Genomic DNA, 13,271 nt, shown 5'->3' with positions numbered 1-13,271 from the left:
ATGGGGCGAGTGCAGATGGCACTCCAAACCCGCGGAAGGACTTATGGAGCGGCTGAAGGCCAACTCCTGCCCGACGGATACGACTTTAGTCTGAGGGCACTATTACGGCTGGCAACGGCAATGAAATAGGGAAGTATAAATAAAATTACTTACCAAAATTATAGATGTATTTAGTGGTAGCGTATATGACACAATGTAGCAAAACAATATAATAAAAAATATATGTCAAAAATTGTATATAAAAATATATGGTTTAAAAATAGAAATATCTATAAAAAGAGGTCTGTCGCCAACATGGCACGCCCCGGTGCAGAGCACCAATCTATAGTGGCGACTGTGCGCAGTTTTCTTGGGTGCCCTGCTCTAGGAGTAAGGGCAACACTTTGCGCACTGGTCTTTTCAAGATCCCCATGCTTCCCACAATATTACGGCTGGCAACGGCAATGAAATAGGGAAGTATAAATAAAATTACTTACCAAAATTATAGATGTATTTAGTGGTAGCGTATATGACACAATGTAGCAAAACAATATAATAAAAAATATATGTCAAAAATTGTATATAAAAATATATGGTTTAAAAATAGAAATATCTATAAAAAGAGGTCTGTCGCCAACATGGCACGCCCCGGTGCAGAGCACCAATCTATAGTGGCGACTGTGCGCAGTTTTCTTGGGTGCCCTGCTCTAGGAGTAAGGGCAACACTTTGCGCACTGGTCTTTTCAAGATCCCCATGCTTCCCCGGATCTCCACCACCCTGACCACTCCGTCAGGACCGGTGAATATCTTAGAAATACGGCCTTTGGGCCAGGTTCCTCGCGGAAGATTTGGATCCGCCACCAGAACTGGATCTCCCACTTTGAATTTGGCTTGCGTCGATCCGGCCTTTCGTGGAATCAACGTGGGTAGGTATTCATGAAGCCATCTGGCCCAAAACAGCTCCGCTAACCGCAGTACCTTCCTGTGGTCTAAGCGACGGCAAAGATCTGCATCGGTGCGGGGACGGACCAACTCGGTTGATGGTGTGCCCAATAAAAAATGGAAGGGTGTGAGGGCCTGTAGTGTCTCCGGCTCTACTGGTACGTGTGTCAGCGGGCGAGAATTGACTACTGCTTCCGCTTCCAGAAGTAGGGTACTCAATACTTCCTCTCTTGGAGCTTGTTCTTTCAGGGTTACGGAAAGCGCAGACTTTATTGATCGCACTAAGCGTTCCCACGCACCTCCCATTGATGGTGCCGCTGGACAAATGAAGACCCACTCTATTTTATGGTTGGCCGCGAAGTCGAAAACGTCTGTGAGTTGGTTGGCTGCGCCGACAAAAGCCGTGCCGTTATCTGAGATGATTCTCGCTGGACATCCTCTACGAGCAATAAATCTTCTTAGGGCCATGATAGCAGCATCTGCGGAAAGGCTTCCTACGATCTCCAAATGAACGGCTCTGATGGTAAGGCATGTGAATAGAGCTACCCAGCGTTTTTCTCGTCTGCGCCCAACGGCAACTTCAACTGGACCGAAGTAATCAAGACCGCAGAAGGAAAACGCGCGCTGATGATGGGATAACCTATCTTCAGGAAGATCACCAAATTGAGGCGTAGATGGGAGAAGCTTCCTAATCCTACAGAAACTGCATTGTTTGGCAACAGACCTGACACTTGGGCGTAAAGCTATTATATAAAATTTGCCGCGCAGGAAGTTAACGACGGTCTCGATATTACCATGACCAAATTTCCGATGATAGTGATCGAGAAGGAGTTTTATAATTGGATGTCGACCGTCTAAAACAATAGGGTTAATGTCCTGCGCGGGTGCATCTAATACAGCACGAATTCTTCCATTTAAACGGATTAAACCGTCTTCTCCCAACATCAACACAAGACCTCTAAGCCTCCCTTGATTAGTTGGGGGAAGACCCGCGGTAAGCCTCAAGAATTCGTGTTTAAATGATTCCAATTGAGTATATAAAAATAGGTGCCTCTCGGCCTCCAAGATTTCTGCGGCCGAAAGAGGTTTCAAAACTTTGAAGGAGACCTTGGAGGCAGCACTCTTTAATTTTGAATTTGGAGGTTTTTTCAAAAGCGACCGAAATATTTTAGCACAATGATGTGCACGAGCGGTTGCTCTAACCAACCGAACCCAACGACCGAAATGATCGTGATTCGCTACGATCGGAGATGGCATTTCCGGATGTTCGGTTAGCAAAAATGTTAACGCGTGTTCGGGTTTTAGTTCCTCAATTACTAGTGGAGCAATGACCGCAGGCTCGCGAGGCCATTCGTCTGGTGGAGACAAAAGAAAATCTGGACCAGTATACCATCGAGAGGAAGAGGAAAGAGAGTATAGACCGCGTGTAGCATCATCTGCTACATTTAAGGCCGATGGAACATAACGCCAATTGGCAACGTTTGTAGTCTCTAATATTTCTCCTACACGGTGAGCAACAAACGGCTTAAACGTGCGGGCATCGCTACGCAACCACTTTAAAACCGTTAGGGAATCCGTCCAAAAGAAAACTCTAGAAGCAACAAGACGGTGTGCCTCCAGGATGTAAGTTGCGAATCGAGAAGCCATGAGAGCCGCCTGTAACTCGAGCCGTGGGATAGACACAGGCTTTAAAGGGGCTAGGCGCGCTTTTCCACCTATAAGAGCCAAATGAACAGATTGGTCCTGGTGGACAAAACGCCAAAACGCCACACAAGCGTAAGCGGATTCACTTGAGTCGGCTAGGACGTGGAGCTGGCATTCCGCAGCAAATCTGGTTCGGTAACAGCGTGGTATTTTAATTTTGGCCGAGACTTCTGCTATACCGGCGAACCAAGTCTGCCACTTTGCCTTAGCAGAGGCGGGCAACTCCTCGTCCCAGTCAATACCCATTCTCCATGTTTCCTGAAATAAGATGCGACCGGCGATGGTTAGTGGCATCAAAAATCCAAGAGGATCGTAAACCTTCATGAGATGGGACAAGACTACTCTTTTTGTCACACTGGTAGGCAGTTCTGTGGACTTTCTAAAATTAAGAGTATCTTCCTTGATGTTCCAGGCCACCCCTAAAATTCTAACTTGCGAAGGAGATGTCGGTCCGAGACCTACCTCGGATGTGTCGGCAGCCCACAAGTCAGGACTTATTGTTGTAAGCGCTTTGGGGTTGTTGGATACCCATGAGCACATCTCTAAACAGGCTGCTTTATGCACGGTAACGATATCTGCAACTAATCGAGCGGCGAGTTCTGGGCTGTCTACACTTCCAAGGTAGTCGTCCATGTAATGGTCTCTAACAATAGCCTCTGCTGCTTCGGGAAACTTAGTCTGGTGCTCTAAAGCATTTTTATTTTTTAGAAAAATGGCGGTGCACGGACTGGAGGTGGCGCCGAAGATCATGGAAGACATTCTATATTCTGCTATAGGTAGAGAAGGATCGTCTCGCCAGAGAAAACGTTGTGCATCTCTATCTTGTGCCCTAATTTTTGTTTGCGGGAACATTTCACGAATGTCTCCGTTGAGGGCTACCTCACCTTCCCTAAAACGCATGAGAATTCCTAATAAGGGTTGTAAGAGGTCAGGACCAGGGAGTAGCAGAGAATTTAGGCTAACTCCTGAACATTTAGCTGCGGCATCATGAACGAGCCTCAGCTTTTTCTTTTGGGGGTGATATACTCCAAAATGAGGCAAATACCATAAATTACCTAAAGGAGGTACATTAGTACAAAGCTCTGCGTAATCTTTCTCTATCATCCCATTTATATACTGTTTATAAGCTTCGGCATAATTTTGATCCTTTTTAAACTTTCTTTCTAAACTATGAAATCTGGATAAAGCTAATTTATAACTGTTTGGAATTGAGATGATATCAGGTCGCCAGAGCAAACCAGTCTCAAACCTACCTGACGGAAGACGTTGGGTGGTTTCATTTAAAATAGCCAAAGCTCGCTCATCGTTTATGCTGTGGAAGTCCTTTTTTGTAATGCCAATCGAATCGAGATGATAATGTTCTTTTATTAAAGATTCTAAATCGGAAACCGAGCTATGATGGATAAACTCCGCGGATTTACCCGGAAGCCTACCGAACATTGTCCATCCTAGAACGGTTTGGACAGCCACAGGTTGGTTACGAGAACCGCGTCGGATGCCATGCGGTAATGACAAATGCCAATTGTCAATACCAATTATTAAGAGAGGCTTGGCTTCCTCGTAAGACAGTTCTTTTACCAAATCCTGAAGATGAGAGAACTTTGCAACATCTACAGTACGAATTGTTTGGCATGCTACACCCAAATTAGGTATTGAGCGAACTCGTTTTAAATTAAAGGTTTCGACAGAGTGCTTGCCTTTGATGTTAATATCAATGTAGGTTACTACAGAATCTTTCGCCAAGCCGCCCACACAATTAACTTGAATAGTGCCTTTCGGCCCTTGTGCACCGATTGTGTCAGCTACTATTTGGTCAATCAGAGTAACCGTAGACCCGTCGTCCAATAAAGCGTAAATATCCATCTCACCCTTTGGTCCAGTTACAGTTACCGGCAGCACTTTAAGAAGTGAGCGCGAAGGAGGCGTCTCGCATGGTATCGCACTGCTGCCGTGAGCGTGGGCCACAATTACTGGTGCGACTTCACTCTCCGAACTTACTTCACGTTCGCCAGTTGTTGTTGAACTGTAATGAACAGAATTTGTTAACTGTTTGTGAAGTAACTCATGATGGTAATATCCACCTTTGCAATTTATTACCCTGCAGTTACCTTTGCAAGTCCTATAATAATGTTTGCCCCGCTTGAGACATCTTTGACAAACTTTATTATTTTTAACCCAATCCCATCTATCATTAACAGAAATATTTTTAAATAAATCACAATTTGAGACTTCATGACCATTCTTTTTACAGTATAAACAATAAGCAATAGAGGGAGAATTTGAGGGCCTATTGTTATTAACTGCGGCCGTAGATGGAGTAACTTTGCCTTTTGACAACTTACGAGCTATGGAGTTTGAGGCGGTGGCATAACATATGTCACTCGGACTTTCGTCTGAGCTGACATTAGTCGTGACATGCGTGCGAGCCTTTTCTATGGGCTTAGGGCGCGAAATGTCATCGACAATGCCAAACCTCAAATGAACTCGAGACTGATGTGTGAGAAAGGCGGAAAGCAATTCTAATTTATATTGGAACCCGGTATCGGCATTTATGAATGCATAATCAACCCATTTCTCACGTATCAGTGGAGTTAATTTAAGTAGCACACTATGCAACAACTCTGGAGAGGCGAGGTACTCCACAGAACCCAACATCTTTATGGTGTGGACACAGTTGCGTACCACACAAGCTAACTGGTGGAGTTCCTTGCCACCGTCAGATGCTGACAGCTTGGACATGGCCTTAACTTCTGATACTAAGTGACGGATCAGAAGCTCAGGTTGACCAAACTGCTCCTGCAGAGCCGCCATGATTTCCTCTGGGTCTTGCGACAAGGCCAGGAGGGAAATGACAGCATCACGGGCGGCTCCTCGGAGTGCATTATTTAATCGACCTATATTTTCCGTCGCCGAAAACATATTTTTGGAATTTAGATATGAACTTCTAAATGTTAACCAATGAGTGGGTGACGTGCCGGAAAATATAGGCAAGCTAACTACCGTACCTGGGTTAATTTTTCCACTGCTACAACGGGCGAGGTCACTTATGACTTCAGCCAACTTCAGGAAGTCACTGGGTTGGTTTTGTGAAGTGGTAGGTACATGTGAGCCGTCATTTTTATTTTGGTTACAAATAAATTCGTTTTGTGTACCTAACGTGTGTGTCTGTGTACAAGGATTATGAACGTGAGAGGGCGGCTTGGAATGCAACGCGCCGGCTTCATTTGTAGCTCCCAGTGTCGCAGTAGTGCCTGGCTGAGGCACACCGTAGCTGTAGTTTTGGGTGGAGGTTACGCCGTGGGCACTTGATGCTGCCACTGCGTACGGTGCGGGCGCAGAAGGAAGCGCGTGCTCGCGCGTCGCAAATAATATATTTGCAATGCCTGGCGAGGCAGCGCGCTTGCGGCCGCATCGTAATGATGCTTCCGGTACTTCCAATGACGGTTGGACAGATGCGATATGGGGCGCGTGCTCGCGCGCCGCGGCACCGGCACTGATGCCAGTGACACAGACGCCAGGCGAGACCACACGCTCGCAGTCTGTGGCCAGCATTGGGCAGGAAACACCAGGCACTTGTGGCGCAGGTGTGTGCTGGGACGGCATAATCTGTCTCTCAGACAAAGATGCGTTAGTATGAGATACCCAATTTTCTACTCTAGAGCTTCTAAACGACTGTGAGTGCAAGCTGGCAGCTTCATCGATAGCCGCTAATTCAGCCTCTAATTCTAAGTTAGCTACCATACGGTCCCGCTCGGCGGCGGCTCGCTCCCGCTCGGCGGCGGCGCGATCTCGGTCGGCCTCGAGCTCGGCTAAGCGACGTGCATGTAGTGCTTTTGCCGCAAGACGTTGAGTTCGGAGTGAGGTCGATGAATGATGGGAGCCGCGATGTGAACCGTGGGGATTAATGACACGTGAAGCGCTAGCGGATACCTCTGAAGGAGGGATATCTAGATCCGTTGGGGCGCTTTGTGCCGCTGCCATACCTCTTGTCAACACCATTTGTTGAAATATTCGGAAATAAATTATATAAATTTTTGTTGTATATAAAATATTTAATATTAGCTGGTAATTACACCGGTAGAAGGACCAATATTACGGCTGGCAACGGCAATGAAATAGGGAAGTATAAATAAAATTACTTACCAAAATTATAGATGTATTTAGTGGTAGCGTATATGACACAATGTAGCAAAACAATATAATAAAAAATATATGTCAAAAATTGTATATAAAAATATATGGTTTAAAAATAGAAATATCTATAAAAAGAGGTCTGTCGCCAACAGGCACCACTAGGGGTTCGAACCTCGGCTCAGGCCGTCGTAATTTCGATCCCCGTTTGAATTGGACGGGGGATCGATCGGAGGGGCGCCCGGGGGCGCCGGTGTGGAGCGCCCGGTTGAATGCGCGATATTGTGTGTTTGAGGTCGTCGTCTTCGCCGGCGAGGACGGTGTCGTGTGTGTGTGTAAAAGTGTGGTAGGGGTGGAACGGGTGGGCCCGTGGGGAGGTTACCTGCCGTTATGGGGTCGTCGGGGTCAATGAGAACGTGCCTCGGGCGACGTTGTCGCGTATGTCGGATATTACTCCTCGGTGCGTAGTCGACCGCACTGACTATAAGCGGATTAGGGTGGGATTGGGCAGAGTCGAAGTAGCGTCGAGACGCTTCCTTCATAAACTGCTTGATGGAGGGCAGATTAAGATCGCGGTGGAGATCTACGCTGCGAACGAACCACGGCGCACCGGTGGCTCGACGCAGAAACCTATTCTGAATGACCTGCAGTCTGTTGATTAAGCAGTAGGGTATGTGGGCGAATACGGGACTAGCGTAGGTCATGATGGGACGGATGCAAGCCTTGTATAATGTCAGCTTGTTGCGAAGCGACATTTTACTGTGCTTGTTAATAAAAGGATAGAGTCGCCCTAGTATAAAGGCGGCTCGGTCGCGGACACGCTTGATGTGAGGACGAAACGTTAGTTTCCTATCTAGGGTGACGCCGAGATATTTCGTTTTCGAAACCCACGGGATGTTTTGGCCGAATAGTTCGATCGGGTGATTCATAGAGTCGAATTCCCTGCTAAAGTACACTGCTGCACTTTTTTCGGGATTGACTTCTATGCGCCGCCGACGGAACCATTCGCCCAGTATCGTTACGGCTTTCTGAAGCCGTCTGGCTATTGTCGCACGGGACTTGGCGGATGTAAAGAGAGCCGTGTCATCGGCAAACAGCGATATTTCGACTTTTAAGTCGGAGAATTTGGGGATGTCGTTGGTGTACAACCATACGAGCCGGCGCCCTGAGGGACGCCGGCTCGTATGGGGTGCGGGTCGGATAACGCTCCGTTTATACGGTAGCGATAAGAGCGATTCGACAGGAAATCTCGTACAATGAGTACTAGCCTGTCGGGGACACCTAACTGATGAAGCTTGTAAATCAAGCCGTTGTGCCAGACTTTATCGAAAGCCTTAGCCACATCGAAAAATAGGACGCCTGTACCGCCTTTGGGGGACTTGGTGGCGAAGTACAGAGTGTTTTTGTGAATGTGTTCCGTGATGCGGTGCACTTGATGGACGCATGAGTGTTTGGCTCGGAAGCCAAACTGCTCATTGATGAGCAGGCCTTTGGAGTATATAAACTCCTTTAGGCGGGCGAGGAGGATTCGCTCGTACAGCTTGCCTATAGCCTTGAGGAGGCTGATAGGACGATAACTGGACGGGTCGGATTTAAGAGCGCGATCGAGAACCAACCCGCCTTTTACGGGCGCCCGAGCGCGTCCTTCCCCACCCCCGCCGAGCTGTGCGCGTCGGCCGTCCCACCCTCCCGACAATTCCTGCACATGTCGGTGACCGACGGGCCGGAACAGCGAATACGCACACATTTAAAATTAGATACAATAGTAACAATACAAAAAACTACAAAAAACCACGTGCGACTAAATGCCACATGTTCAGGCTACACTAAAGCTGTGATCCCTAAGAATTTACACAATGGGCGGACATAGAATTCACAGTATCTATGCCGCTACAAAGGGTATATGGTACAAACAATAGTCTAACCTAGACAATAGTCAAACACTGGAAAAATACAAATTTATACACAAATTTATTTACATGTTTTCGATGCCGACTCGTGGTCCGCAACAAAACTTTAAAGATGATTGTTTTCATCTTAATTTATAATAGTCATTTAATGTAGAATTGGGATGTTATGTTCCTCATAAAGTGATTTATATTTTAAAGTTTATTTAAAAAATTGTTTGACTGACCGTCATTGTCCCATTATTCCCCATGTTCCTATACCTATCTGCTTCTAATGAATAAAAAGCTAAATGCAATGCTCTCAATTGTTAAAAGAAAAATGTAGTTACATAAAAGTAAGAAATAATATTTGGATCTAAATCGTAATAGACTAGGACAAGCACTTTGTAATTTATTTCTTATCATATCTCATCTGCTTATTAAAATAAACAAAAATGCAATGAAATACTTTGTCCCAAATATTATTTTTCACAAAATACTATAGGTATATTTATTTATCTAGGTTTCAAGTTGAAATATTGTGACGGCCCAAGTATTATGTTAATAGGTATATTAATATGTTATACCTATCCTACCTTTTACTATTTTAAATATTTATAGGTACATCTAACACGTGTCACCCTTGGACTGTGCAATTGTCCTTCGCTGAATTCTTATCTGTCACGGTCCACGGTACTTATGAGTCACTAGCGGCACACCTGCCGCGACCTTCATGCTATCTTATCCGCGGCTCGTGTACTCTGGACACGTAAATTTGTATAAAGAACCGAACATTACAATAAGTACACTGTACATGCTTCCATTCCAATTCTCGATGAAATTTAGCCATTATCTCCATATCAATTGAAAACATACGAAACTTTATATCGTCACATTAAATGGAATACTGCACCGTATAGAGTAGTATACATTTTTTAAACATGTCTTGAGAAAACCTGAGGAGAACTAGGTCTATGCCAGTATATTAGGGACTTTACAATTAATTTACGTATATAATACATCTTAACCTAATTTAAGAACTAGTGCTACATTTTGTTTTTTGTGGATGGCCCTTATAAAGTGTTAAGTTTTTAACAAACAATCAAGTGTTTTCCAAATCGTTTTATTTTTTTATAAATCCTACAAAAATAATATCTTAATTATACAAATTTCAAGGCCGGGTTTCGTTCTTGGGCCTTCGCAGAAATCCTTCTAAGTATATCGGGTAAGGCATGTTATAACCCATAATTTATTGTTGACCATGTAGAAAAAAAACCGGTTCGACGAACAATGTAGTGTAACAATAACAGACCACTGTTCGGGGCAATGAAACACTGTTTGCATCGGTCGCTTATTCCGCGTTTCATATTTCAAGAGACCACGAATTGAGCCAACAAGCATTGACTGGAGGTATTCATAATTACACATATAGTTTTTAAAGGTTTTAAACTAACTTCGATACCAGCATCAGAAATAGACATAGTTATTTTAAAATATTAACTGTGATGATAATAATAAACCATAGTTATTTGTTGTAACCATTTTTGTTTTTTTTAATCCTCCGGCATACCGGATAACCGACCGCCGAAGCTGCTCCTTTACAAAAAATACTTTAAACGTATTCAACGCAGGTAGCCCAGCTCATTTCTTAATTTGACCTATAGGGTAACATTTTTTCTATGATTAAACACGGAACCATTATTTTTTATACATAAAAAAAATAACTACCTACATCTGACACAAAAAACCACATTAAATTTGACAGTTGAATCTAATAGCATAGGTACCTACATACATAGCGTTGCGAATCATCACGATTTTGTCAATATATTAATACATATTGTGAAAAACAAAATTAGTAGTCCCTTGAACGCTTCAGTACAAATAATTAACTATTATGACGTAAAACTTTCGCTGTAGCCGACGATACGATTCAGATACCAAACAAAGATTTAAATATTTGGTGTCATGCATACCGCACTCGGAACAATAACATAGTACCACATCACATTGACTAAAAAGAATAGATAAAACTTCTTTGTTTGTTATCATAGACTGCTGTTTTGATATTTATTAGTTTATATTAAAATGCTTTATTGTATCTCCCATCCCACCAAGGATAACACCATTAGCATTTTTTTCCTGAGATAAATTTTGGTCAGTCAGTGAAAATTTAAGAAAAGTATTGATACACATTTTTTTTTCTATGTCGCTCAGCCAGATTCGTTGTTACTACTTCTCGATTTATGTCGGTCTATATGTATGCCATGATGTTTATCCGATATATATTATACATAAATACAATTATTCTGGCGACTAACTTCCGTTTTACGATAATTATACCATGTTTACCAATTGGCATACAGAAAAAACATTATTTAATGCATATTAGTCATCTTAATAATAAAATAAATTATCAAATCGGTTCACGTAGGAAAATGTTCTAAACCATCACATTTAGAAAGTGCCTTTTTAGAAAAAAATGAGAAACTTATTTTTAAGTTGGTTAAAAGCAGTAGAAAAATAACATTGTTTTAAATAAAAAATGCGAGGGATTTGCATGTCTTATTTAAAACTGTGTTACTTTCCTATCCTGATATTTTTAAGATGCCGGCTATTGCATTCACTTGTCTTAGACAAAAAATCTTTTTTGTTTGCTTCCTTGAATGCTATTTCGGGACAAAAGTACGAGTATTGTTGAATATGACACAGAAAAAAAAATCCTTAAACGCAAGACGTCCGTCGCTGTTGTCTTTAGTAAGTATACATAGATACATATGTCGTAAAGAAACAACACGTCTACTGATAGTCGCATGCTATACAAGTGTCGGTCAAAACAAAGGCATTCTAACCTCTGGGAAGTTGAACTTTAACACGTTCCCACGGTGTAAACAATAGGAAGGGAGTATTTATTTATTTAGTTATTAAAACTTTAATGCACATAATTGAAAGTACATATAGCGGACTTAACACCATGTGGCATTATGTACCAGTCAACCATGGGTGGTGCAGAGAATTTTTGGCGGTGTAAATATAAAAAATATATTAAACAATACACGAAAAGATATACGAATAAATAACTACATATATATAAATACATATTTAATAATTTGACAATGAAATATCATGTACTGCCACAAATAATGGAATTATATAAAAAAATATATATGCATACAAATAAAAAACAATGAGCAAACAGGATACAAGTATGTAAATATTATTCGAAATGTTGCCAACAATTGGTTCTCACGAGCTGTTCAGTCCGAATTTCTATATTTATTTATTTATTTAAACTTTAATGCACAAATAGGTACAAACATACATATATACTGCAAGTCGTTTGTATTACACAGTAAATTAAAATGTGTTTTCTGTGAATCACTATTGGAAAAATAAGGATGTAAGTAACTTCTTAATTAAATTTTGATATGAAATTAGCATTATATTGTTTATTATTATCAAATATATTTACATAGATATACAATATTGTTATAGGATTCACCAAATATGTTTAATGAAGAAACCCCCTATACTTTGAAAAATTACTATTTGTCACCCACCCCGCAATCCATTGAGATTCAAAAACCACGTAAACGATGTGGAACTACTAAGAGCGACTTTATCGTTACATTTTTTGAAATGAAAATGAAAAAACAAACAAGATCCTGCTCTCTTGTAGGTCGTTCTTGCACAGATGGCATGTCATACATAACAACATATAAAGAAGACAGCAGCAATGCAACACACCTCATAAAAATTGAAACATACGACTTAAAGAAAATTGAAGATATTGATGCTGATCAACAATGGAAACATGTGTGACGAATTTACTATCAGCGTGCGGCAACACCGTTGCCTAGTTACGATGGAGCAAGAAAAATTCGAGACCGAATCACAGTCTTGTACATACATATATCTTATTATTGAATTATTCTTGGGAACGGGAACTCTTTCTCGAGAACATTTTCTTAATGAAGGAAATGGGATATCTTGGGATCAATATGCTAAAGGCATATTGATATATATTGTCTGTTGGCTTTTGATCTAACACCCGATTAATCAGCAAACTCATCAAATCATTGGAATCTTATAAAACACGACAGTGTGAGATTAGAAGTTCGTTTTGAAACATCTCTTTTACAAACCATCAACTGTATTGTGTATGCTGAGTTTGATAATGTTATTGAAATTAATACCGTAATGTGAGCGTAGACTATAGTAGCTAAGGAACCATTGTAATAGCATTAAGTTGTAATAAATAAACATATGAACATTACTTATGTTATATTATTTATATTGGTCACTCTTAAATATCAAGTTATGGATTAAAACAGTACACTCGTATGTGATTTTTAGTACTGAAAAGTCCTATAAAGTATGGATACAATAGAGATAGAAAGATTTTTAAAGAAAATTCATCTAGGCTTACAATATAATGTGTATGCTGCAAATCGATTGCCAATGCATGTTCAAAAACCAACATAATGTAATAAGCAATTTACATCCAGACACGATCAGGATCACAACCAGGTCTCATTGGGTAGCCATACACATAGATGAAAACGGTTTCGGCCAATATTTCGATAGCTATGGTCGCCCTCCATCAGGATATCATCTATTCTTTATAAA

At 41.8% G+C, this 13,271-nt stretch overlaps 1 protein-coding gene across 1 annotated transcript; it reads right to left on the bottom strand.

Annotated features, from left to right (window-relative positions):
• Nucleotides 1-645: 645 nt before the first annotated feature.
• LOC131848071 (uncharacterized) lies at nt 646-6,606 on the bottom strand. Its single transcript, XM_059197831.1, has one exon. It carries the CDS (start codon nt 6,604-6,606, stop codon nt 646-648), a length of 5,961 nt encoding a protein of 1,986 aa, XP_059053814.1.
• Between the last annotated feature and the right edge of the window lie 6,665 nt (nt 6,607-13,271).

This window comes from Achroia grisella, unplaced genomic scaffold (genome assembly GCF_030625045.1).
Source record: "Achroia grisella isolate CSIRO2021 unplaced genomic scaffold, CSIRO_AGI_Agris_v1 utg109, whole genome shotgun sequence".
Taxonomy (NCBI): domain Eukaryota; kingdom Metazoa; phylum Arthropoda; class Insecta; order Lepidoptera; family Pyralidae; genus Achroia; species Achroia grisella.
This window is presented reverse-complemented; position numbering and strand designations above follow the sequence as displayed.